The sequence below is a fragment of the Haemorhous mexicanus genome, chromosome 13 (genome assembly GCF_027477595.1).
Source record: "Haemorhous mexicanus isolate bHaeMex1 chromosome 13, bHaeMex1.pri, whole genome shotgun sequence".
Lineage (NCBI taxonomy): Eukaryota > Metazoa > Chordata > Aves > Passeriformes > Fringillidae > Haemorhous > Haemorhous mexicanus.
Genome location: NC_082353.1, coordinates 7,693,195 through 7,719,274, shown reverse-complemented (window position 1 = coordinate 7,719,274; position 26,080 = coordinate 7,693,195). Strand labels below are relative to the sequence as shown.

Here is a 26,080-nt window from a genome sequence, read left to right as displayed (position 1 = left end):
TGAGAACATGGCTGTGTTAATGGTTCAAGGCATGCTGATTGCAAGGACTCCTTGGTTTTCTGTTTTAGAGGCAACGACCTGTGGTTTTTGTAATTGGGGTTAGCAGCATTGTACCCTAAATCCTACTTGGAAACACCAGTGGATTTGTTTCTTGTAGAGCAATATATGTGCAGATGTTTTTAAAGTGGTTTTTAATTCAGTCTGTGCGATAGCTAAGTTTGGAGCAGTATTTTATTTTCCTATGTAGTTCTGTGTATGGGCACTGTAAAGTTAGATAGTTCTTCTTTGGTTGGTTGTGAGATTCTTCAACTGTAACAACAAAGAAATAAATATATAGGAAACATATATGGGAAAGTAACTGAGAATTCAGTTTAACCCAAGAATTTACCTCCTACATAGCAAATAGAACCTTTAAAATAGTGCATTTAATTTTGCTAGTTTTCCTGGAAGTTGTATTTGTAACTTAGGAAATACTAATACTGGTAGGTATTTTTCAAATAATAATTTATATGAGTAACTTGTATTTCAGGCTTGGATTTTCTTGAATTCATTGTTCCAGTTAGGACTATCAGTAATTTCAATTACCAGATGATGCTTGAGGTGCATTTTCCAGTATGCCTTTGGCTGCAGTGTGAGAGGAGCTGCAAGCTCCACACTCCGTAGGTCATTATGAAGTGTATGCTGGAGTTTGCTTCTGGTTCAACGTGCAGTGTAAAGATTACTGTAATGTAAACAGAGCTTGAAATCTGACGGTGCCTGGCAACTGGCTCCACCTTTATAGAGTGGAAAAGCAGTAAGACCTTATCAGTGACCAGCTAGCTAATCTTTGTGTCAAGCAAAACCTCTAGAAATGGGTTACTGTACATCATAGGTATTCTAAGATGCACATTGTGCTACTGCTTGGGTTCTAGGAGAATAGGTGCTGGGCTGCTGTCTGTGCTAAAAAAAGCTTGAAACAGAGTGTTTTGAATTTGTTCTTGAAGTCAGGAGTGGTTATTGAGCTTGAATATATGTCTGTGTTCACACTGCAATGTACATTGTTGTCAAAACCTTCTGGGTACTTGTGAAAATACTTGGCTTTTACCTACTAAGCATAAGGTACTGAGTTGGAAACAGAACTGTAGCTAGTTGACTACTCAAGCTCTGAATTGTGCTAAATATGTTGGGTTTATTACTTGAAATGCTATGCAAAAGTATTGTCTATCTCAGGTCAAAGCACTCATCTGAAGGCTCTGTATCAAAGTTGAAGTTCTCACCAAGGACTGAGGTGTTCACCCATTGTTTTGCCAATAAGCTTTCAGTGTGAAATAAGATCCTCTTTCTGTTCTCTTCTCCTGTCCTCTATACCGTGTGGAAAGGCCATGTCTTGTGTACACACTGGAGTGGCAGGGGAAAATCTGATTAGTCACAGTGTGGGGGGAGTAAAGCCATGTACATGTCCATTTCAAAATTAATAGTCCTAGCATTTAGTTTGTATCACTGTCTAGGTGTCAGTTTGAGTTAAGGGTCAGTTTTTCAAACAAATGCTTTTATTGTTTTTGTTATGGGTTAAAAAAGACATTTGTTATTTATATCCCCACAAGTATTTCTGTGTTATCATGATATAAGTACAACAGAAATTAATATCAAACTATGCACAGTGTTTTCTCAGGCAAATATATTACTAATGACTTCTTCACTGAATGTACTGATTAAGCAAACAGCCGTAGGGAAGTCTTAAAATGAATTCCATGATTCTGTGCAGTGTATTTATGCTGAGTCCAAAAAGTCCTGAAATGAAAACACTGTCTTGTCTTATAATTATGCTATTTTAGGGACAGATTATTCAAATATGTGCTGTACAGTCATAAATAGTAGGGTTGCTCTTCTTTCAGGGCTGTGATGTGCTTGAGTGAAGGATCTGAGGAAATGGAGGGACATGTTCAGCTGAATATTTAAGGTCCAGCACGGATCCCTTGGAGGCTGCAGAGTAACAAGTGCTGCTGAGGCCACAAGTGTGGTGGCTTGTCCAGGGACAGTGGTGTCTGCTTGGTTATCCATGGGGTTTTCCTGCTGTGATGTACTCTTATGCAGCTCCTTAAGTCCCAGGTTCTGTGGACTTTGGGCTATGTAGATTGGCTACTGCAGCGTTGGAGAACCTGCCCCAGTGTGTGCAGGACTGGACACTTGGCTTACCTTTACTCTTCCTGACTCTGTAGGATCTTCAGTAGTTCTTTAGAGGTTTTTCCTGTGTTTGCACATCAGGATTTATTTAGACACTTGGAAAAATTAACTGTATTGTTGGTGCTAAAAATTTAAATATTGGCTGTACATTAAAAAAGTATTTATTTTCTCAAGAGTATTTGGTAATCTCTAATAGGATTCTTGTTTCTTAATCCATTATAAACAGATGTTCTTCTCTTTTGTGGTGGGGGAGGGCAGCCTAAATTCAGTAAGATGACAGCAGTAGGGAGTGCTGCATTGGAGAAGTTCACATTCGTAGGAGAAGTGGGCAAATGTGACCTTTTTGGCCTATATAGCTCATCATAAGGTGTATGGTTAACTTCCTGTAGCAGAGGAAGCAACAACAGAACTTGCTATGGCTCTGATGGCCTTTTTGTCTCCCCACCCCCACATAGCCAAACTACTGATATGCTGAAAATAGAAATTGAGCAAAAGGCGGCAGTTTGTTTGATTTGTAGTTCCCAAGGCTTTTCCCAGTAAGGACTGCACTGCAGAGCAGCCTTCTGTCTTCCTCACATTTGCCTTTTACATTTGACTTCTTCCTAGGAACTTAATTTTAAAATCTTCCCCCACCCCTCCTTAAAAGGCAGTAATTAGTTTTCAGCTTGTGATCCTTTGGGACTGTTTGGGCAGTTCCTTGCCTGGTTTGAATGGGGTCCAGTAGCAGTGTCTTCCCCTCTGCCCCACTGGGTCAGCAATCACTTTAACAGATGGCCCCCTTCTCTGTATCCAGCTTAAAAATTTTCTTGTAAATATTAAATGGACCTGTTCCAGCTATTTACACTCTGGGCTGGTGACTGTTTCTTAGGATGTATCCAGATGGGAGATGGAATGAGCAAGGTGCTTGGAGACTTGTTAATACACTTCAGAACATATGGTCAAGCGTTTGGGCACAGCTCTGAGAGGCGAGTTTGTTGGGCTGAAATATCATCCACTGCCCTTTCCTGCAAACCTTCTTGGGTCTGTTTCTTCAGACAGCCATGGTGCTCCTGCAGCAGCATTAATGGCTTAGTTATAGTCACCATGAATTCAGTAACAAAAAAATTAATAAGAACTAACTTGTGGCTGCAGAGACACTGCTCAATTTTTCAAGTTAATTAAAAGGAAGTAATAACCTTAAATTATAACCAGAAGCAGTAGCATAATGAAACAGGACAGATTGTGAAATTTGAACAATGATGTCAGTTTTTCTATTACTTAAATTACAGCAGTGGTGACGTGACTTTGACAAAGGACTGACTGGGCACATGTTGCTATAAAAAGGTGTATAAAAACATATTTAAAGGTTAAAAAAAATCAAAAAAACAAAATGAAGAGTATGTACACAGATGCTTTCAGCTTCATTGAAAATATAATAGGTGTAAATTATGTAATCTAAAGATTTACTGGTTTCAATAGAAAGTAACAATTGGAATGACTGTAGCTGTAAAGCTCTAGAAGTAACTTTGAGGTGCTACTTGACAATGTGGTATCAGTTAATTAGTTAGTTGTAATTTGCATGGAATCAGGATAGTACCTGGGGCTAACTCTGCCAATTACTGTTTATCTGAACAAATTCCAAGACTGTAATAAATACGTAATTCATGTTCATTTTGGATGACTGGCTTCCCCAAAACTGAATCTGGGAGAAGGCCAGATCATGTTAACCCTCTTCATCACAGGATGGTTGTTTAAAAACTTTTTTATGTTGCTTGACCCAGCATTGTTCATTCATCTTATTTGGAAAAAGTGCCCTTTTGCCCATGAACGCCTTCATGTGAATTAGTTTCTCAGCACAGTGTTAGGTGACAGGGGTACTGGCTTTTCCTGTAAATCTGGACTCCTGAAATAATTTTTTCAGTGGGTATTAACATCTTAAAGCCAAGCTTAAAAGCATGGCTTTCTGACAAAAGAGCTTGTGTTTCCTTCAGAATTGAAATTAAGTTGTGGAAAGTGATTGGCCATTGCATACAGGATAAACCTCTCTGTTAATAACTCAGCTATGTAAGAATGGAAATTCCTGGAGTGTAATCTCATAAGAGAACTAAATGCACTTGCATTTTGATTGGGTTTTGTTCTCTATGGAAAATGTAGGCTGGATTAGTATTCCTAAAGCTGGGAGCATTTAGCTAGGAGGTACAAGAAAGGTATACAGGTTTACAGAAGCAGTGTTGATGGCTTGAATGAAGAGCATGTTTCATCTGAATCAGAGTGCTGTAGAAGCATTCTGTGGGGTTATTTTTTTCCAGTGCTCTGTGGTTTGTTTATTGTTGGCAGTTCAATGGTAAATCCACCCTAGAACTGCCCAGGAAAGTGCTGAGTCTCAAATGAAGGGGATCTGTTGTTTAAATTGTTTGAATACCAATGCTAACATAAAAGGTTTTCTTACTTGTGTTTATTTGCAATCAGTAAATGTCTCTCTCTTGGGAAGGTGTGTAAGGAATAGCAAAGAGCCAGTGGTTGAGAGTTACTGAGATAGTTCCTCCTTTAGAGTGACCACTGGTGTTGGATTTTTTTCCCTTCCTGCATGATGAGGGCACCTTGTAAGTCAGTTGCATCATTGGTAATACTAGGGTTGTCTTTCTGGCTTTAAACTTAGTTGGGTTTACGGTAATGTGAGATTTATGTCCTGCACTTGAAGCTGTGCTAGCATTGTAGTTTAAACAGGCAGGAGATGCCTTTTAAACATAAATGTGATGTTTCTGCAGCATGTGTTTCACTAGCCTGAACTTCTGACTGCATTTATTATCTCCATTTAAAAAAAAAATCACCGTGCCTTAAAAGTACTTTAAACAAAAGCAAGCAGTGTCAGAGAGCTATTGCATAGCTTTTTTCTTTATGATGGAATTAAAATTAAGAAATTTTGCCTTGCTCTTTGGTTTTTCTCCCTCCTGTGTGAATGCTGGAATTCCCCTCTGGTGAAGCAGTAGAGCTGGGTTTGTTAGGGGCTGCTGGCAGTGGAAGCAGATGGTGCTGGTGGTGTGCAGCAAAAGGGCTGCACGGGACCAGGTGAGGGCAGCTGGGGGCTGCCAGGACAGATCTGCCAGGGAGCCTTGGGGTGGGGCTGGTGCCTGCTCTCTGTGCTTTGGGGCACCACACAAACACCTCCGTCAAAGAGTGGCTCCAGATAGTTTTGACTGTGCCTGATGAGGCTGTTGGCAACTCAGTGGCAACATTTTTAATCTTGTGAGGGAGATGGACTGGTAGATCTAATTTTGCTTTTCTATTTCTAGAAAAATCTGTTGTTAAAGTCAGTGACTGGCCTATGAGTAAATTGCTTGGGATGTTTATAGCTGGCAACAATAATTTTTCTTTTCTCTAACAGAAAGTACTGGTTTTCAGCTGAAACTAAACCCTTACTATGAAAATTGCATTTTGCTTTTTCCCCCTTCTAACTTCCAGAACAGGACCTTTTCATTTACTCAGTAGTAGTTGCAGTCTTGCTGTATTTAAAAATTAGTTTTGTAGGAAGTATCTTTAAACGTTTTGGGACACTTGTTAAGAAATAAAAAAACCCTTCAAAAGTATTTCTACTTTATAAACTACTGTAGAAGGTTACAAAACTTTGTCAATAGTTTTCCCTCTGTCAGAAAAGCAGACTTTGATGTTTTAATGTTCCTTTTTCAAATTTGTACAATATTCTGAGTTTCCTGGATATGCTTGCAGTGTAGAGGTTAGTATGTAGCTGACCAAAACATAATACCTAAAATCTGTCTTTACTGTCCTAGCCCTTCAAGCAATGTAATTATGTTGCTTCCAAGTGATAAGCCAAGGCAATTTACAGATTACTGGAATGCTTGAAAACACTGACCTTTCAGGTCACTCAGAGCACTCCTATTATGCAGAGATTGCTGTGGCACTGTTGTAATGTGCTGGCCTGTCACATGCTGACTAACTTGCAGAAAGCTTTGATGCAGCTGTTTTAAAAATGCTTTTGCTGACTGATAGGCACTTAGGCTACTGCCTGTGAACAAAGCCAGCTCTCATTCCATGCTTTTCGCCCCCATTTTCTATAACAACACTTCTTCCCTGCTGACTACACACACAGTTATCTGGGCCCAAGTGTTGACTTGTCTCCATTTAAATTGTATTTGTGTTAATTTTCACTTCAAAAATAGTCACGTGTGTGAGAGATGTGGTTTGTGCGGTTTATTCAGAGCTGCTGCAGACAAGCAGCCTTGAAAAGTTCATGCGGTGGCTTTAAAGAGTGGGTGGATTAGGGAGAAGAAAGTGTGTGTGACTGGGCAGAGCAGGGATTAAACAACAATGGTCCTTTGAGTACAGTGGAAAGTCGTTTACTGCAATGTAGCATATATCCTATAGTTTGAGCTCTAATGCCTTTTCTTGAGTTGCTCTGAAGAATAAGAAGAATTTGACAAATGTTTCCTTTTAGTGTCTGATGCTTAATGGGCGTCACACATGGTGATTATGCCAGTACCTTCTTTGGTATGAAGACACAGAACTAGAACATGAATAGAGATTAAGCTGACTTGATTTTTTGTTTACTGTCTTTACTTTTATTTAGTTTTATTAATAGTTGTTAGATCAGGTAGTGCTTGAATTGCAGAGATCATGGGAAGAGGAGAAATAAGTACAAAAGAATAAAATCTTTAATTCCAGTAGCCTGGTGAGACTTAGAAGGATAAATTGTTTTTTATTTCTTCTACAAAACACAGAGAATCCATATTCTCTTTGAAGATAAGGTGCTGGATGTTTGGGGTAGGTAGACTTCTAAATCAAGACTCTACATAAGAAGCACGGTAGCCTATTACCTATGAAGGCAAGTTTAGCAACTCACAGTTTAATCTTTGTTCCCAGGGAATATGTGTATGTTTAATATATTCTATTGGTTGTCTCTGTCTCAGGTTCTAAGCCTGTTTGAGTTCAGGGCACTTGGATCAAAAGCTAAGCATCTCTGTTCTATTCTGCTGAGAGGTGGGAAATAGAGGTAACCTCTTATTAGTACTGTATGTATCATGTATGGCATTTGATACAGTCCTGAGCTTCTGTTGTACAGCATGGCATCATTGTCTCCTTGTTTGTGGGAGTGTGACATTAGGAATTCACCTGTTTACTGCAATTCCAGTCACTGCAAAATATGTTCAACCTGTGTCTAAAATCTCTTGAAGCAGTAGAGTTGTGTATGCAAGGATAAGCACTGGTGTATTTAAAATTACCTTTGCTCTTTGACCACGTGCTATACAGTGACAATGCACTAAAACATAAATTTCAAGTTGTAAAAGAATGTAAGGTGTTTTCCCTGCTGTAACAGTGCAGTGAAGAGAATAGAATGAGTAATGATTTTACAGCAGGATACTAACTGAACAGTGTAGTTACATAGTGAGTGTTTTCTCTTTTTTTTGATATGAACTATGTACTTCTTGTGCTAATTGGTAGGACAAAAATATTTGGGTTTTGTATATATTTTCATATGTACTTCATAGTTGTACCTTAACTTTCATAGAAGAAAACATTTTCCACAGCTCAGTTCGATATGTGTTAATCTGGATCAATTTAAATGGCACAGGGAGGCTAAAAGGATGCATAACTTACACGTGTTGATAACATTACAGTATCTTTGAGAGGATTACATTCAGAAGTGAGTTCTGAAGGTGAACCTACAGAAATGAGTGGAAAAGATGCAACTAAATCAATACATTGATACAAGAGGTACAGATTTAGATATTTTCACTGCACTTAATTTTTTTGTGCAGATCATTGGAAGTTGCAGGACTGTGAAGATATGACTATTATCAGTCAAGCTTTGAAAGCATTCTGGCAGTAAGTTTTGTTTTGCTGTTCAGTTCTCACTTTAATAATAAAATTGTACTAAGCTATCTTGGCTGGAGCTGCTCTTTCATGTCTCACCTTTCTGATGAAGTTTTTCACTGATTTTATCCTCACTTATTTATTAGTCTTTGGGATTTTTGAAACCATTGAATGGTTTCTCTGCAAGCTGTGGTCTCCTGATAGGTTTTTCCATTGAACTGACTCATCAAACAGATTTGTCTGGTGTCCTGAAGCCGAACTTTTCTGGTTGTCTTACTCATTTAGGGGAATGCTCCTTTGAAAAAACTATTCCTGAATTTGCAGGTTTGTAGATAACTCAGTTGCTCTTTTCCCCAGTAACTCATTCTCAGTGAGAGGTGACTTGGTAGTTTTTTGGGGCAATAGTTGAATGAACTGAAGCTGTAATCTGGGATAAACAGGTAATTCACCACAATTATACAGGCTTTTCAGCCGTTAACCAAGTGGTTACCCAGTTTCTTCTCCAGCTGGTTGGATAAGCAACTAGAATGTCATTCATAGTTTTCCATTTCAAAAAATGTGCTGAGTGAATGAAAAAGACATCTGCCCATTAAGCACAGATGGGAAATACTTGCTAAGAGGTGGATTTGATGGGTAGCATCTCTCAGTAATTATGTATAGACTTTTATTTTTAGTCATTGTGTTCAGAGTTCCTCTTCTGGAATACTCTACGTGCTTCTCATCTTCACCATAGCTTGGCTTGCAATCAGGGATTAATCTTGATGAAATGAGCATGACTGAGGGAGAGAGCAGCTTCTCATAGGTCTGCCTCTGCTTTAGTTACTGCATAGTTGGTTTATTTCAAAGTTGAATTGAAGCCATGAGATCTACTATTACATTGTGGACACGTCTTGGTGTAGTGATTAGTGTGGGATTCTTCACTTGGTGTGTCTTATCTGTGCAGAATCAGAACCATGTACTTGAACATAATTCATTTTTCTGTTTGCATTTCTAAAAGGTACCAGACTGACTGCTATAGGAAATAATTTGTGATGTGTCTCTGTATCAGGTACTTAGGGCTGAGAGTCAAGGTAATTCTTCAGGCCTGTACAGACAGGGAGACCACCAGCAGTTCAACTTTAAAGGCAATTCTAAAAATGCCATGACATTCTCCTTCTATTCAACCTGCCAACAGAAAGCTTTTTTTCTTCCTCTTCTCAATATTGAAAATAAGTCTATAAAAGTAACAGACATGCATTTAAATAAGAGCAGTAGTTTTGGTGATGTTGGATGATGTTTTTGTGGACTGGTGTAAGTGGTTTAGGCTTTGCAATTTTAGTTTACCATTCTATTAGCCTTGTTTAGACAGAGTTCCATTTGCAAGCTTCAGATACTAAAATTCTCTGTGTTTTGGTGCTTATCACTTGCTTACATGAGAAGCTCAGATTTCATCATTTAGAAAGTGTGTACCCAGTAGCAAAAGCAAAGCCAAACTGAAAATATGCTTGTATTGTATCCTAAAAATAAAGAAACCCTAAAATACTGCTTTTGAAAATTATTTTGAAGTAGTACTGATGTTTGCATTTAATTGTACAAATGCAATCATGTGTTCTGTGTAGCTTTGTGGGGCTGTAGGTTATTTGAAATAATGATGTTAATCTGTTCTGTACCTAATGCTTTACTGATGTTACCCTTCCCTCCAGTTTGGAGAGAGGAGCAGAAGCTTTGCACTTCTGTGAAGTGTCACTGCCACTGGTCTCAGTCTTTAGGTCTGTTCAGTGTGTGTGTCAAAAATCTGCACCACTGTTATGGTAAAGCATGTGTTGGCTTTGATCTTCTGAGGGTAAACAGCACTGACTCCTAAGCTGACAGTGCACTGTCAAGGAAATTGTTACCAGTCTGATAAAAGCATGCAAACTGATAATTGGTACCTGCTCCTGGAACCTTAGTGTGTTCAATTTGTCAGGACTGGGCAGCTAAAATCCGTAGTTTAGTGTAGTTGCAAGGTGGAAAGCAGAGATGGAATGGGAAAAAAACTTTTAAGCACTTCAGGTTTTTCCTGTATTGCCTTGTTATGACTTAGTTCCTCAAAAAAGTAATGAAGCAACCCTAAAAATATGTTGCTGATTTATCTGAGGCCCATGTTGTCACAAAATTGGCCTTTTGCACCGTTTTCTTGCTGATGATTGGGAGGGATGCTGGTGGTAACATCCAAGGGCAAGAGTGTGGTACACGTGAAGTTCTGCTCTTGAAAGAATTTGTTAAGCTGTGAAATTAAATGCCATTGTTTTATGTGCACCTTCCCTCTAGAGTCAAGGTGCTGACTCACATAGGGCAAGAGTGTGAAAGCCCTTCTGCCATTGATTTCCTTTCTTTTTTTTTTTTTTTTTTTTTTTTTTTTTTTTTTTTTTTTTTTTGTGGAACAGATTGGAGTTAATACACAGCAATGTGAACAAATATTTGCAGAGGGAAAAATACAGTGGGATTTCTGTTACCCTTTTACCTTGCTTCTTTTTGAACTTTTTCACTCTTGAGGTGAATTTGTTCTCTTGTCAAATAAAGTCTTAACTTGCTCTAGAATGTGAAACTTAAGGTAACAGATGGGGCAAGATTTAAACATTTACACTGTTATTTCCCCTGGTCTGTAACCTTTTTGTTATTTTCCTAGAATTTATTGCATTCAGTATGTTGAAGTTCAGTAGAGCTGCTTTCTGTAGCACAAGGAATGTTGGGGCAATCCAGGGGTGAGGTAAAGGCTGTGTAAACTGGAGTGTGTTTTCAGGTTGCAAACTGGAATGTCAGGTTACAGTTCTGCAGATTTTCATTCTTGCAGGTTATAATGTGAAATATAATCAGAATAACTTTAAAAAAAGAGGTATTTGCTCTTGTTTAAGGGCTTTGGGTTTGCCAGCTCCCATTTTTAAATACAGTTTTAGGTAGCTAGAAGATGCAATTCTGTAGAAGCACAGTGCATATTCTAAAATCACTTTGATCATTTCTGCCCTCATAGTTTTCTTGCATACTTGGGAATGTGCATTCCAGAGTGGTGATGAATGGACATGATGCAGTTTTGGTCAAGAATACAATCTTGTATCATTGATACACATGAACTTGTGGGAATAGAAGTTAGTGTCATGTGGTTAAAGCTGTTGGTGAGGCAGTTTGTTCCACTGAAATGAATGTATTTTTAATTGCTGATGTAAATACAAAAGTAGCTTTGTGACCATTTTTACAGTTAACCTTTGGCTTTCTGGGTGTGGTTCTTTTTTCCCCTTTGAAGGGACTGTGTTTTTAGGTCTAATTGGGCTTTTCGTCACCTTAAAACTGAATTTGGGAAGTGGAAGGTCAAGTTGGAACTGCAAAAGGCAGGCCTTGAAGCTATTTGATCTGAAAGATTGTAATTTTAGGTAATTTAAGCTTTCTGGATTTGTATACTGGGTTTTATGTAAAATTCAGTGTTAGTTCATCCACAGTGGTGGAAGTAATTGTAAGGGTTTTCATGAGAGGAATTGCTTTTGAAGTGTGCTGTTTTGCTTGATGCATAAGGCAACTTGCTGCTAGGAAGTTCTAATCTGGTCAACAATTATTGCTCTTGAGCATGTTAGTGAATTCCCTTGTTTCATTCCTCTACTTTGATGTGCAAACAGGAAATAGAGAAGTCCTAGCTGGATGTCTGTAGGGTGGGATGGCAACGAGGTGATGGGTATGTAAATCTGAATACCTACAGAGGTCAGTTTGAAGCCTCTTGTCCAGTAATTACTCTGTCGTTTTTTCCCAGTGACTGTAGCCAATGTCTCTTCTGCCCTCCCTTCACGAGAGGAGGAAGGAGACTGGGTTGGCTTCTGACTCAGGGAGTCAGAAATGTCTGAGGTAATTCTTCAGCCTGGGGTTCGTAGGAATTCAGCTATTTGGAGTGGGGTAGAGATGCAGTCTACAAAAGAGAAAATCCAACCCCCAAAAAGCAAGAACATGGTATTTTTAAAAAGTTCTTTTCCTAAGTTAGTATATAGTGCTTTGTGTCTAGCTTTTCTGAAGAGGTCTGGTTGTGAACCACTGGAATAGTGAAAGGTGGTGGTGGGACTGCTGCCAGTAGTAAATGAAAGAGGAGAACTGGGAGCAGGGCAGCTGATGGTGCTGGGCAGCATCTCAGGGCTGCTTTTAGTGCCTCTTGTCCAGTCTTGGCTCCCCAGCGGAGCTGGTTTCATTGCTGCTCTTTAAGAAGATGAGGAGTTATGATTGAAATGTAAAGATGTTTTGGGTGGCAGGGTCACCCCTGTTGCTGCTGTGTGTCCTTTTAAGGAAAGGGAAAAAAGCATGGACATGTCTTACTGGTTCTTCCTGCTTGATTCTTCTGGAGCTGCTGTTATACTCTCTTGTTCTTGTTAGTGGCCTTGGCTCCTCAAGGGAACTTAAAAAGAAAAAGAAAATACTAATAAACTGGAAGTTAGAAAAAGATGTGTTTTCTCTAAAACGTGCTTGTAAGTCTTTGGTAAAAATGAGGTTTCTTTTGCTCTCTGAAATGAAACCATATCTGAAATGCCATATTTTGCAAATATCTAATAGCATAGCCAGAATTAAGAGAAAAAAAATAAATCCCACTCTGACTGGCTGTGAATAAGCAATTGTATTGCCCATGAAAGCAGCAGAGAGGATTTATCAAAGTGTCTGCAGGTATGTTGTTGTGTGGGCAGTGTTTCTACCTTAATAATGAATAACCCACCTGAGAAGGTTTTATTGTGCTAACTTCTCTTCTTGGCTGGTCCTTTCCCATCCCAGGAAAGCCATCATCAGTGCCAGGCTGATTCCTAGTTTCACTTCAGAGTAGCTTTGTGAATAAAGGAGATCCTCTGTGCTGAGAATCAATGGAGCCTTAAGCTTTAGGCTGTTGCTGCTCCTTAACCCTTGGTGTTGCAGAGTAGTGGCCTCAAGGTGCTGTTCTAAGGAGAACTCATGTTCTCCTGTGTACTCAGTCTGACAGCAGGCTTTGCTCCATGTCTCCTGGCTGCTGTGCCTTGCCTCAGTCATGTTGTAGGATACCTCTCCACTTGCTTCACACAACAAATTGCTTTTTCTTAGACCCCATTCACCCCTTTGCACCACTCTTTGGAAACTGAACCTTCACAATCACTTTGGTTTTTCATAGTAGCAGTGGATAAGTTTAATTTATATTACATAGGCACTAAACAAAAAGGGTATAAAGGGCTGATAAAAACGAAGATGTTGATTGAGCTGTAGGAAGATGCTCCTTGGAATGTGTGAACTCATCTGCAGGTCTGTGGGCTGCTGAATGCAATGGAACAACTTAGCTGAAAAAAGCAAGGGAATTTTTCCCCCATCTCTTCTTCAGCACTATATGTTCAGAATTTAAATACTGGTTTTACTGACTAATCCATCTTAGTGGTTTTTTCTTTCTACACCTTCAACTTATTACCTGGTTTTGAGTTCTGTCAGAGCTAATGTTACTCAGTTTTGAGATTGAATGCAGGGACAATTGTAACATGCTGGTTTTTTTCTGTAACACCTACTAATCATTAATGTGTTAGCCTTAGAAAGAGTTTTTTCATCAGGAAAATGCTTTAACAGACTACTGTGCATATAAGCAAGGAGAGACTGACACTTCACAACTATCTCTCAAAGTGTAGTAGATTGTCTGCTTAAACAGATACTTCTTCAAGGTAGGTGTTTTCAGAAAATAGGAAAATCCATTTCATGGTGAAGTAATATGGAAGCTAGATGTTAATAGAATGGGGATAGTCCTTTTTGCTGAGGAAAAATGAGGGGTTTTCTGCTTTCCACACTTGCCTGATAAGAAGGTTTAGGAATGTTTACCTTGCTGATAGCTGAATAAGCCCTTTGAATGCTGTGGTGGTGTTTGTTACCTTGTCCTCCCAATCCAAGTCTCACGTCCATCTCCTGCCAGAGGGGTATGGCTGCTCTAGTTTTCATTCTCTTCTCTCCCAGTGACTTCCTGGACTTGTTTCTCTTCCCCTCTCAATGCACAAGCACTGCATTTGAAAGTAAAACAGAACCCTGCTGTGTTCCCTGTATTGTGCTTTTTAAACCAAACTATTTGTTACCATTGTGTCCTTACTCCGAAGTCACTAACAACTTCTAACACAAGAAGTTACTCTTTTTCAAGGATCTGGAAGACTTAATATTATTTACCCTCTCTTCCTTTTTGAACTTCTGTCTTTCTGCATCCTTGATTTGAGACTTGCTTTCTTTGGATGTGTGAAGTTAATGTGAGCTCAGAGTTGTACTGTGTTCTGGAGATGCTCTAGTAGCCATGTGACTGCTAAAATTGAATCTTCTTAACTGACAGTTACCCAAGTTGAGGGTGGGAAGATGCCATCTGGGTGTGTGGCTGTTCAGGGTAGGGAAGGACACTTTTCCTGAAATTTCTTACTAAGAACGGTTGGTTGAGATTCACAGGAAGAAATTCTGTACCCACAAGCAGGGCAGGGGTGAAAGTCTTACTGCCCAGTGACATATTTCTTCATACTGAGATTCAAGGGGTAAAATACCAGGGAAACACACTCCCACCCCTCTAATCCTGTTACTACAAAAATAGCTGTCAGCTGCTTCCATGAGGCAAAATGTAGTGTGTGTGTACATGTTCAGAACACCTGCATTTCAACTGTTCTAGGAGAATTCTAGGAGAAATTGGTAAATTAACTAGAGAATGTATAGTTTTGCTGTGGGTATGTTGACTGCATAAACAAAACAAGCAATATCCTCCTGCCCCCCTCAAAATTTTAAAGAGAAATTAATCTCTGTAGGCTACTCTTTTATTGTCAAGGCTGCAAGGCTGTTATTGTGCACCTGTAACTGGAATTGCAATGCAAGCCTCTTAAACATTTATTCATACTTGCAAGCTCTGATCTTGGAAAATCAGCCCAGCTCTGTCTTTGTGGGATACCATTACCTGTTCTGAGGCTCTTATTTGACAGATCTTCAGAGTATAGTGATCTAAAATTTATATGGTGCAGTGCTTGGTAACTGGATTATGATTCTCTTGATTAAAAATAAGGTGAGAGGCATTCTATCTTCAGGTGAAGTGCTTGAGTGCTTTGACTGCTGCTCTGTATTCATGTATTCATGTTGGTTACTTCTTGGTGGACATACCTTTTACTTCTGTGCATTTTGTCTTTGTACTTTTTAAATAAACCAGAGATGATTTATTTAGGCTTCTTATATAAAGCTAATACAGGATTATTTTGCTTTCTTTGATACTGATACTATGCTCTTCTCTTCCCCTAAGGGAAAAACCCAAGTGGAATAACTCCTGCTGATGTTCTTTATGAGTGATAAAACACTGAAGCCAAGCTGTCATTAAGAGCAGAGATGGAGGTTGTGTCTGCAGTAGGCTGATTTGATTTGGTTTCAGAAATGTGCTGGAAATGCCACTTACATAGAATCACACAGTAATTAAGGTTGGAAGGGACTCTGGGGATCACCTAGTCCAAGTCTGTGCTCAAGGCAATTCTCACCAAATCTGATTTATAGAATAATTGCAGAACAATTAGGTCAGATCATCTAGAGCTCAACAGAGTTCTGGAGATCTAGTCTAGCCCCATACTCAGAGCAGGGCCACCTAAAGGGCTGCCCAGAATCTTGTCCCGATCAGCTCTGAGCACCTCCAAGGATGATATTCCATGGCCTTCCTGGGCAGTCTGCACCACAATTTGACCACCACTGTGGTTTTAAAACAAACCCACCAGGTAGGTAGTGTGTGACTGGAGTTTGCTGCTCTAAGCTGTGTCAGTTACTGTGACACTGGTCCCAGCTGTGTGCACTTCTGAGCTCCACTGGTGCACTTCAGTAGGGCTTCTTTTACTTTGGTGGGAGGCTGTTGTTTGAGCTTTTACATTCCCAGGACTGCCTTCCAAACTGGAGCAGTTGCTGTAGTTGGAGTTGAGATGAACTGGTGAGGATACAGGTAACAATGACCACACAACTCTTGCATAAGATATGATGGAGGGGATTTTTTTGAGGATGGAAACTAGCAGGAGGGCAGTGTGTGCTGTTTAAGCTGCTTGTATCGTGGTAAAATAATTGCTTTTCAAGTTGCATCCTGAGATTTAAATAATTGAAATATTACATGAGTTCCTTGAAGATCTTGGTTTTGAAATGATACAAAAAATAAAATCATATTTGAGATAAATAATGAGAGGATAAATCCTTTCAATTACATGTTAAAGTTTATACTCTAAATTAGGAATCTTTAGGTCCTGATAATACTGACCTAGGTCAGTATGACAGAGAAACTACTTAAAGCAAAAGCAAATTGCAAGTTGTCTGTGCTTCTCTGGGGCAACATCCCTTGCTGAGGGGAGAAACGTGGCTTGCCACTTTGCTTTTTTAGCCTCTGTGTTCTGTGTGATTTTGCTGTCTTTTGCTGGTGCACTGGCCTGGAGTAGTGATCTGTGAAACACTACTGCCAGCACTTTGGAGTTTGTGATCCTACCTGGTTTCACTGCCAGCTGGAAGGCAAAATGGAAAGAAGCAAAACAGACAAGGATCCCAAACTCCAGTGCAGTTTTCCCACGCCTTAGCCCTCAGGAGCTGGTAAGCTTTGCTTAGCTGCTGGCTGATACTGTTACCGGGGTGTTTGAGTGGCATTCTTCATCTGAAGTAACTTGACCTGAGATCATTTGAGATGTAGCTGCATGTGGGTCTTGCACTCTGGTTTGTTTTGCCTTATTCCTGAGTGTCAGCCTTCTGCCTTTCATGGATAATGTGATTTACTAGGCCTGTGTCATAAACACTTCTATAAATACTCAGATTTAACTGGATCTGTAATCCAGTATTTAATTATTTAACTACAATGCAGCATCCCTCCAAATTTGTGCATGCAGTTCTTGATTAGGGCTTTTTTTGGGAGAGAGGTCTAGTATTTTTTGCATTGAGGAGCAGTACCAGTACCACCAAGCAAAAGGTTTTATGATCTTGTCTGTGATGTGTGAAGCTTGGACTTGAGAGGCCATTCTGGAAAAGTGAGTCATGCTAAACAAGCTGGGAAGTACATGGATGTGGGGAGTTAAACACTGAGCTGCTTTTTTAGCTTGGAGAGAACAGTGCCCAGAACTTGGAGCAAAAATGTCTCTTGTAGAAAAATTCATCAAGAAAACTAGTGATTAAGGAATGTTTTTAGATACATGCAGTATCTTTATGTTCAAAAGATAGCCATTAACCTTTGGGAATTTAGATCAGCAGGCAGTGGAAATTGTGATGAGTAAGGTAGTGTCTTGTGGTTTTGGAAGCACAGGGAGAATTGAGTGGGATGGTTCAACAACCTAGTTATTGTTAAAATGTGTATGTATACATTTAGTCCTGTATGTATACATTTAGCTTTTCCTCTCAAGGTTGTTCTGTGTGAGGTAAAGATGCCTTGTACTGTTCAAACTGTCCATGTATGCTATTATAGAGACTTTGTGCTTCCAGAGTGATCTAATCAAAGTAGGTTCATTTTACTGACATGCAGTGTTGAAAATTCTAGCAGTTGTTTGGGTTTTTTTTAGACCAGAATTGTGCATTGTCATCTGAAGAGCAGCTTAAAATGTGGTTTTCCTCATACAGACTTTTCATGAGGTGGGCTGTTTAATATAGGTGAATGTTTGGGAGGAGTGGAACTCTTCACTAGAGCTTGGAACCCAAGATACCAAATGCAAAAAAATTACAATGAGCACTGCTGTACTTTCAGTGGTTAGTCCATGTGCCTCAGAGAGGAAAAAGGTAATTATTCCTGTTTCAAGAAATGGTTGATGTCACTTCTGTGGATGTACACTCAGACAGAAGCTGGGACTAAAGACTGGCTTCTAAGCTTCAGTGATGCTGCAGAGTTTTTTTTATACACATCTCAAGGGAGTCTTTTAGTGTGTGTTATCTCCTGCATTTCCCACTGCTGTGTACAAGAGATAATCAAATAGACAAACAACGTGCACCTGATGCTCTGGGGCAGTCCCTGAGTCCTTAGTCTGATATCTTGAATCTTCTCTCAGAAATACATTCAGGGAAGCAGTTCTTCTCCTTGGAATGATGGCCCAGTGAAAAGCTAAAGGTCCAGGCTGCTTGCAGGGTGTAGGGCAGACATTGCAGGCTGTGGGTGGGAGTGCAGCTGTGGCAATGTGCAGCTCTCTGTGGTGACCCTGCCTCAGTGCTCTCCTGACTGCCTGCACTTGCTCCAGGAGTTGGCTGCCAGTGTTTGAAATACCTCAATAACTCTGAGGTTCCCTGTGAGAGGCTGTGGTGCATTGTGTATGTGTTAGACTATGGAAGACAAAGCTTTCCTTTCAGTTGATAAAATCAGTCAGATAATGGGATTCTGACCTCATTGCACTAATTGCTGGGGAACAACTGTTAAAAAATGGGCCCCCTGCCCCCAGTCAGCTGGAGGCTTTTCTGATAAGACAATTGGAGGGAATCTGTTGGAATTTAAGGTGGCTGTAGTTTAACTAGGCAAGGACAAAGGTGAGAATCTGTAGGAAGTCATCCTGGTCAGTGTTGGAAACAGCACTCTGCTGCAGCTGAGTGCTGAAGGATGCTGTGTGTAGGGAAATGACCTCTTCATTCCTTGTTCTGGGCTGGCTGAGGAAGATTCTGTTTTCTTTTCTTATACTTCCTCAGGAAGCTGAGTGTTTTGGATATTGACTTTGATTATGTTGGTTTTTTTAAGCGAATGATAAATATCACTCCCTATATATTACATAACAAATATAAGAAATTCTTATGAGAGTTTCAAATTCTGATCCTTCTGATAAGCACTTTTAATTCTTGTTCCCACAAGTGCAATCAAAATGTATTGATTCTGCATATAACCTTTAGAACTTGGAAGTTCAATACCATCCTACTGCTAAACTGGACTTCCCCAAGAATAATGGAAAATTAATTTTAGAAGCCAAATTTAAATGCAGCAAGATGAGTGAGGTGTATGTATGTCTGGTGTGTCATTCTGAAGAGGAACTCACTCTAAATATAATATTACAGATAATACTGTATCTAATATTGTATTATATAGTATATAGAGAGTAAACATAGTTTTTTGACATAGCCCAATACTAGTTCTTCCTTCTCACTTTTTGTGTCTTGACTAAGAGCACTGTCACAGTTGTTACGGTTTTTCAGGATAAATAGGATTTTTTTTTTACATGAGCATTTTATTGTAAGTACGGTGTATGCAACATGAGACTGCAGGCTTGAAGCAAAGCTGGTGTTCTTTCAGTGGTTGAGTTTGTGATCTGACTGTTCACTTCCTGTGGTTTGCTTGCTGTGGTTGAAAGAGCTCCCAGCTGTCAGACACCTTTCCTCTCCCCACTGTGTGCTGTGGAGAATAGGAGCAATAGGCCCCCTGAGGTAGCAGAAGCAGTTCCTTCATTTTATTGTCCTTAGGACAGCTGTCGGTGCTGATCTGAAAAACCAGAGACACTAAATGCAACTTAGTGCTTCCCAGGGGAGGTTCCTCTTGTATAGTCCAGAGGAAAATCTGTTTTAGGTGGTTAGCTAGATATTATTTTCTGTGAAAATGTCTTAATCTCATTGACCTTCGTGAGGAATGTATGGGAATGGATGACAGCTGTAGATATTTAACACTTATATTTATTTAACAAAAATTACTGTTAAACTTTACTAAGAAATAACATGGTTAAAAAGTCATTTGACCTCGTGTGTCAAAATTTGATCACCATTGAGGAAACAATTCCTTAAAATCTGTCTTGTTGTTTGGAACACAATTCTCTTCCTATGAAAAGCAGTTGAGTTAAAAAAGGAACAATAATTCCTCAAGTAAGTCCTCCTAGAGTTGGAAAGAAAGATTGGGAAACTATTCTGGCTTGGATTTCAAGAATGTGTAGGAGCTCTGGCCTTAGTCTGAGCTGAGGTGTAGAAATCTAAGAAGTGTTAATCTGCAAGGAACCTGCCCTTGGGAACTTGCATTATTTTAAGGTAGAATACTAATTTCTGTGGCTATTTTTTGAAGCTTTCCAAATGTAAACTAGAACTGTCTTCTCAAGCCAATGGGTGGCTTCAGTGCTGCTGCTGGCAGCAGCTTTTTCACCTGCAGTGCAGGTAAACTGAGCAGTGCCATTTGCAGCATCACTGCATTGCTCAGTTCAGTAGCCAGTGTTTTTTTGGGTTGGGTTTTTCATTCTTGATGCTTGAAAGAAAAGCATAAGTGTGCATGTGTACACATACCCAGATATGTGTGAAAAGGTAAAAGTTGGATGAGAAAAGGCATGGTGTAAAAAAAAAAACCACCACAAAATCCCCCAACAAAAGCAACCAAACCAGCCCTTGAGAAGAAGGAAAGAAATATGTTGAGAAGGAGAAGAAAAAAATGTTGTTTGAAGGACTCTTATAAGCCCACAAAGGGAGCTTTCTGAAAAGATGTTTACTTTGAAATGTTTATTTCTCAGGGCAATTCCAAAGATGAAAGAGTTGAACAAGATTTGATGTTTCCAAGATTTTGGATAAATGATAAGTTTCATAACTTCCATATTGATGAATTGCAATGTCATGTATGACTCTATCCTTTAAATAGTAATAAAACACCCAACCCACAAACACATCCATTTCCCATATACAGAGCTAGGAATACCAATTGTCTCTATAACAGTGTTTAGGATGAGCTTTAGGAAATTTTTCACTTAAATGAAGCAAAAGCATCAAATAAATCACTGGAGTCATGATACCATCATTCTTTCTATTCTTTTTATTCTTAATATATGTGCTCAGTTCTGGGCTCTTCAGTACAAAAAAGACCAGGAGCTGCTGGAGAGGGTCTAGCATCGGCCACAAAGTTGATGAAGGTCTGGAGTATCTCTTATGAGGGAAAAACTGGATCTGTTTAGTCTGGAGAAGACTGAGAGGTCATTAATGCATATAAATAATCTTCCAGGCAGGTGCCAAGAGGATGGTGCCAGACTCTTCAGTGGTGCCCAGCGACGGGCTGAGGAGCAATGGCCATAAATTAAATACAGCAATGGCCATAAATTAAATACAGGAAGTTTCACCTCAGCATGAGGAAGAGCTTATTTCCTTGGAGAGTGGCAGAGCACTGGGAGAGCTGCCCAGGGAGAGTGTGGGGTCTCCCCCTCTGGAGACATTCCAAACCCCCCCAGACACATACCTGTGTCACCTGCTCCAGGTGATCCTGCCTTGGCAGGGAGGTTGGAGTGGATGATCTTCAGAGGTCCCTTCCAGCCTTAGAAATTAAGTGGTTCTGTGTGATTCTGGGATGTAAGGTCATTGGTAATATAGATGTAGGAGTCTGCAATGTTGTCCACTTGCATTTCAAAGGTATTAAAGTGTCTCTTTTAAATTATTATAACTCTAGACTGGGGTATCATACTATTCTCCTATATTCCATGTTTCTGAGTGTTAGGCTGTATATATTTCTCAGCTCCTGCTGAGTCACCTTGATTTTCCTTAAATTAGTGGTGGATAGCATGAAAAATAGAACACTGTGGGTACGGCCTAAGAGCAGCATTGCAGCAGGGACCTCAGCTGAGGACTGGTAGCACAAGCTCATTCTGCCTCAGTTGTCAGTGCTAAGTGGGTGAGTGCCTTCACAGGTCTTCTTCAAACTTCCCTTGGTCTTTTGTGTGAATGCAATTCTTTACAGATCAGAAACTAACTGTTTGTGTCAAAGCCAACACTCACCTCAGACTGCCTTTGAACTGTTTTCACTGTTCTTGATTGGACTGTTTGGGCATGCAGAAAGAATGAAATAACATATTACTTGCTTTGCTGTGTAACTAATGGATATTTGATGTTTCCAAGTCTTGTGCATTTGAAATGGATGTATTAGTAAAATCTAGGGGAGGTGATAGCAACGGTGTGAACAAAGAAATGGAGAACAAAATGGAAAGACTGAGCTTCTGCAGAAAGGAGAAGGGCTTAAAAAATGGCAGCCTCAGTCTGACTGAGCAGTGAGTGCCCTGTCCAGGTTTAGAAAGGCTGGCAAGTTTGTGAGGTTGGTTTGGGGTTTTTATACATTTGTCTTGGGGTTTTTTATGAAGTAGTGAATCTTCTCACAGTTCTCAGAAGCATGTGACATAGGGATTTTCTTTTTTTCTTACTCATGGCTTAGCTGTTATCTTGCCCTGTTCCGACTCTGGGTTTGCCATTTCTCCTAGATCCAGTGGGAGCAGTGCTGAGCTGGTTAAACTGGGTTTTATCAGTTGGTGCCATATCCCGAGCCATGGGTGTTGTTTGCCCTGTGCACCGAGCTCCAGCAGGGAGGCACAGGGAAATCAGAGCCATGGAAATCAGGCACCCTGAGCAGGGAGCTGGGGCTGTGCTGGCTCAGGGGCTGTGCTGCTGACCCAGGGCTGGACCTGCGCAGCGCTGCTGGGCCAAGCACAGTGAATGAGCAGGGTTACCTTCCCGGGGTCATTGCTGGTAAAAATGAGGCTGCCTGTTCCAATTACACTGTAAATTACACCTTTATTGGATTCCTGTTGTACCTGCTTCTGAACAGGAGCTGCTTAGAGCTTTTTGCTGTACAAGTTTACTTGCAGAGATAAGTCTTCACTTGTTGAAGAGATGTTTAGCCTGAGAAGCTCTTGCCAAAACTAAGACAGAATGAGAACATCAGAAATAAGGAAGAAAATCAGTATTCCTTGACCGTTTAGCAAGCAAAACATTCTGTTTTGTTTCAAAGATGGCTTTGTGTGTGTAAATTGTTGCTGGTTTAGTATATACTTGGTCTGTGTTTTAAAAGCTGGAGAGAAATAATCTAATTCTGGGGTAGAGTTTAATCAGTTTATAATGCAAAGGAGCAACATTTAGTACTGAATTGAGGAGAATTACAGCTGTTTGAATTAAGTACGTCACAGTTAAGTTGCAACAGCACTTTTGGGAGAAATGAACCCTGAAAGAGAAATGAGCAGTAATGTGGCACATCCTGACCCTTGAAATTCAAGCACAAAATGCAGAGGAAGAATGCAGGGCTTTTTGGCATTATGAGAAGAACTTGCTTTTTGAACCCAGTTGCAAATTCAGATGTTCTGAAGTTGGATGAAGTTTTCAGAGGTGCTGTTTATGAGAGTAAACACTCCTGCTGCTGTTCCTTGTGATACAGGACTGGAATAAAAGTGCAGAGTACTTTTTGTTGTAGAGACTGAGTTACTGTAACTGAAACGAATGGAGAGCAAAGTAGGTTTTCAAAAAGCCAGCACCTCCATGTTGCAGGGATGTTTGTGTTCTGATTCTGTTCTTTAATTAGTGGATTGCATGCTTATGAGGGGGGTGGGTATGGAGCAAAACACTGACACTCCCTCTGGAAAGGTAGAAATTGTAGCAGCAGGATGTTCCCTATGCATTTCCTGCTGCCTTCCTGCCTGTTTTCAGGCCTTGGGCTCTGCTGGGTTCTCCTCCCTCATGCTATTTTGTCCTTTCCAAATGTTTGCTTGTCGTGGCACACTAAGTAGTGCTCTTTCAAGCAGAAATGCAGGTATGTCAATATTGTCATAATGTTACTGTTTAATCTAGTTACCTTAGAGAGGACCTTGTAATTTCTGCTGTGCTACTGCTCACCAAAATAATGAGCCTACACTAAACTGCAGTCCATTAAATGTGACCTGTGTGCATAATGCAGTAGCACAGGTATTGTAATCTGTAGCAGGGTGTTCATGACTTAGTGGTAATCTGCATAGAGTTAAAACAAGCAAAAGGAGGGTGTAAGTATAAATGTTTGAATATGAATACAGCTGATTGGGCTACCTACATCTACTACAATCTTAATGAGAGACCAAGAGAGCCTATATCACAAATGCTACTTCTAATCCTTCCCTTGGAACTTTATAACTTCAAGCTCTGTAATCTATTTTGCCTATTTTTCCCCCTGCCCCCTTCCACAGGAGCACAGGAAGTTCAGCTGTGACATATAAAGGCAGGAAATGTGTAATGAATGAGCCAGGCCAACTTCTTCTGTAGCTATTCTATATGAATATTAATGCTACTTTTGAATGTAAGTTTCTGCTTGTGGTATTACACAACTATTGAAAGTGAAGTGTAATCTTTGGGTTTTTGTGGTTTTTTTTCTCCTTAGAGCACAACAATGGAAGAAACAGCTATATGGGAACAACACACGGTGACTCTTCACAGGGTGAGTTCATACAATTGGCTGTGTGTGCCTAACGCAGGATACTGGTAGTTTTTGAAAACAATAGGAAAAAGCCAGATGTCAGGAAGTAAAAGGAGAGGAAACTGTCATATTCCCTTGTTTAATTTTAGAAGTGTTGTAAAAGCTCCATGTGATAGCTCTATTTGTTGTTGGGTTTCAGAGATAAGCCTGCCTACGAATAACCATGCTAGAAACAAAGCTTTAGATTACATCTGAACCTAACTGAAGGGAGGCAGAAATCTGTGTTCATTCATGGCAGTGCTGTAACTATGTGTGAAAGTTTTCAAACTTTATTTGCAGGGACATAAACCAGTGAAACTGCATATAAATACATGTTTTCAAAACTAACTGTATTTGCTTGCCACTTTCTTAAACCACTGGCTGAAAGTAGTGGTTCTGGGTGGTCAGAATGTGTCCCCTGCACGAAGGAATGTGTGCTGGGAACCAGTGAATAGTGAGACTGCTTTTGCATTTAGATTGACTCCTCTTGTTTGAGTTACTCCTGAATTAAATGGAGTTCTGGTGCAGCTATCATGAAGCTGTACAGGAGAGTCAGTAAGGAATGAATTGCTTAGGAAAGGTCAGAGCAGGGTGGGATGCCACTTCTGGCAGCAACTTGGTATTAAAACAGCCACAGAATCATGGTCCAAATGCTGTATTCATCCCAAAACCAGGGAGATGAGGAACTCAAGGGAGTGAGTTATATCATTTGCCTTCAGTTCCTCATAGAATAAAGGCATTTAAAAATTGTACCTTTGATGGGATGAATGGACCTTGGACAAAAATATGTACTGTAGATCAGCTGGGCAGATAAAATGTTAATTCTCTGTCAGACCTGTTAGCTGCTGATACATTGAATCAACAACACGAAAGCCTTTAGTAACTGTTTGGGCCAGGTGCCCTTCTGTGAAGGGAACAGTTTCACACAGAATGATCAGAAGGCTGACAAAGTATCCCATCTCTGACTGCAGCCACGTGTTGAAAGTATAAGTAAGAATGGAAATGTGTAGTGATGCTTATCTAGGCTACTCTTTAAGCTTCCAGCTGTTTTTAGGTCAACAAGTTTTTGAGCAAGAAGTGTTATTTCTATATATAATTAATTGCCCTTTATGTTTTCATCTTGAAGCTGTCCAGTCATCCCTGTAATCTCTATGAACTTCATTTTTTTGCTCATATTACTGATTAAACCAGTACTGCTTTATAGTCAAAACCAAACAAAAAATGCCATAGTGTAACACAAGGCTGGCTTGTAGGCTTGGTGATAGTTCATTTTCTCTTGAAGGGTACCTTTTCCTGGTCAATTGGAGCAGTAATTTCAGTGACACCAGAAGTGAGACATTTAGTCTGTGCACAAAGAAACAATGAAATGCTACAATATGGTGTAAAATTTTAAATAGCTGGTGGGATCCAGAAATCTCATTTTTGGTTGCACTTGCAGCATAGTCAGAAGTTCTTTTATAGCATTGATGTGAAAGTATGATTTGATTATAATTTTGGTTATGATCTTTTATGTGCCAAAATTCTGCCAACTCTTCTGGTATGATTGTTTTGTTACCTGATTAAGTAGCTCTTAGTTAGGTGTTGAAAGCTGATTATATGTACTGTTAATAACTTCAATAGCATTAATTTAGTCAGTTAAAAACAAACAGTTATTTCCATCTGCCAGATGACAAAACCAAACCCCTTTTGCTAATATTAAACAAATATATGCTTAGAATTATCTTTAACACTGGGAAGAGGTTTACTGATGAATTCCAACACTACTGTCAAAAGACTCATTAGAAAGTTTTTTGGGAAGTAGAGGCTGGAATTTCTTACCAAGATTTTTTGTTGCTTTTCTTTACTACCCTTCCAGTTTCCTGGAGTGACTGCTGCTTAACTCTTAAGAGATTGAGCCAGTCTCAGATTCCGTTCAAGTTTATTAGGTAGCTACAATTTATCTTTTATTGAGAGGTCTACTGTGTTTATATACTTAATTGCAAAGTACTTGAAGGAGGAACCGTGTAG

The 26,080-nt window shown here is 39.8% G+C and overlaps 1 protein-coding gene across 6 annotated transcripts in view; it reads left to right on the top strand.

Annotated features, from left to right (window-relative positions):
• TJP1 (tight junction protein 1) overlaps positions 1 to 26,080 on the top strand; it is a 156,961-nt gene that overhangs the window by 91,831 nt on the left and 39,050 nt on the right. For all 6 annotated transcript variants that reach the window (XM_059858196.1, XM_059858194.1, XM_059858199.1 and 3 more), the window contains one exon: positions 23,999 to 24,055. In XM_059858196.1, the coding sequence (XP_059714179.1) occupies positions 23,999 to 24,055 (57 nt within the window). The remainder of the gene's footprint in view (positions 1 to 23,998; positions 24,056 to 26,080) is intronic.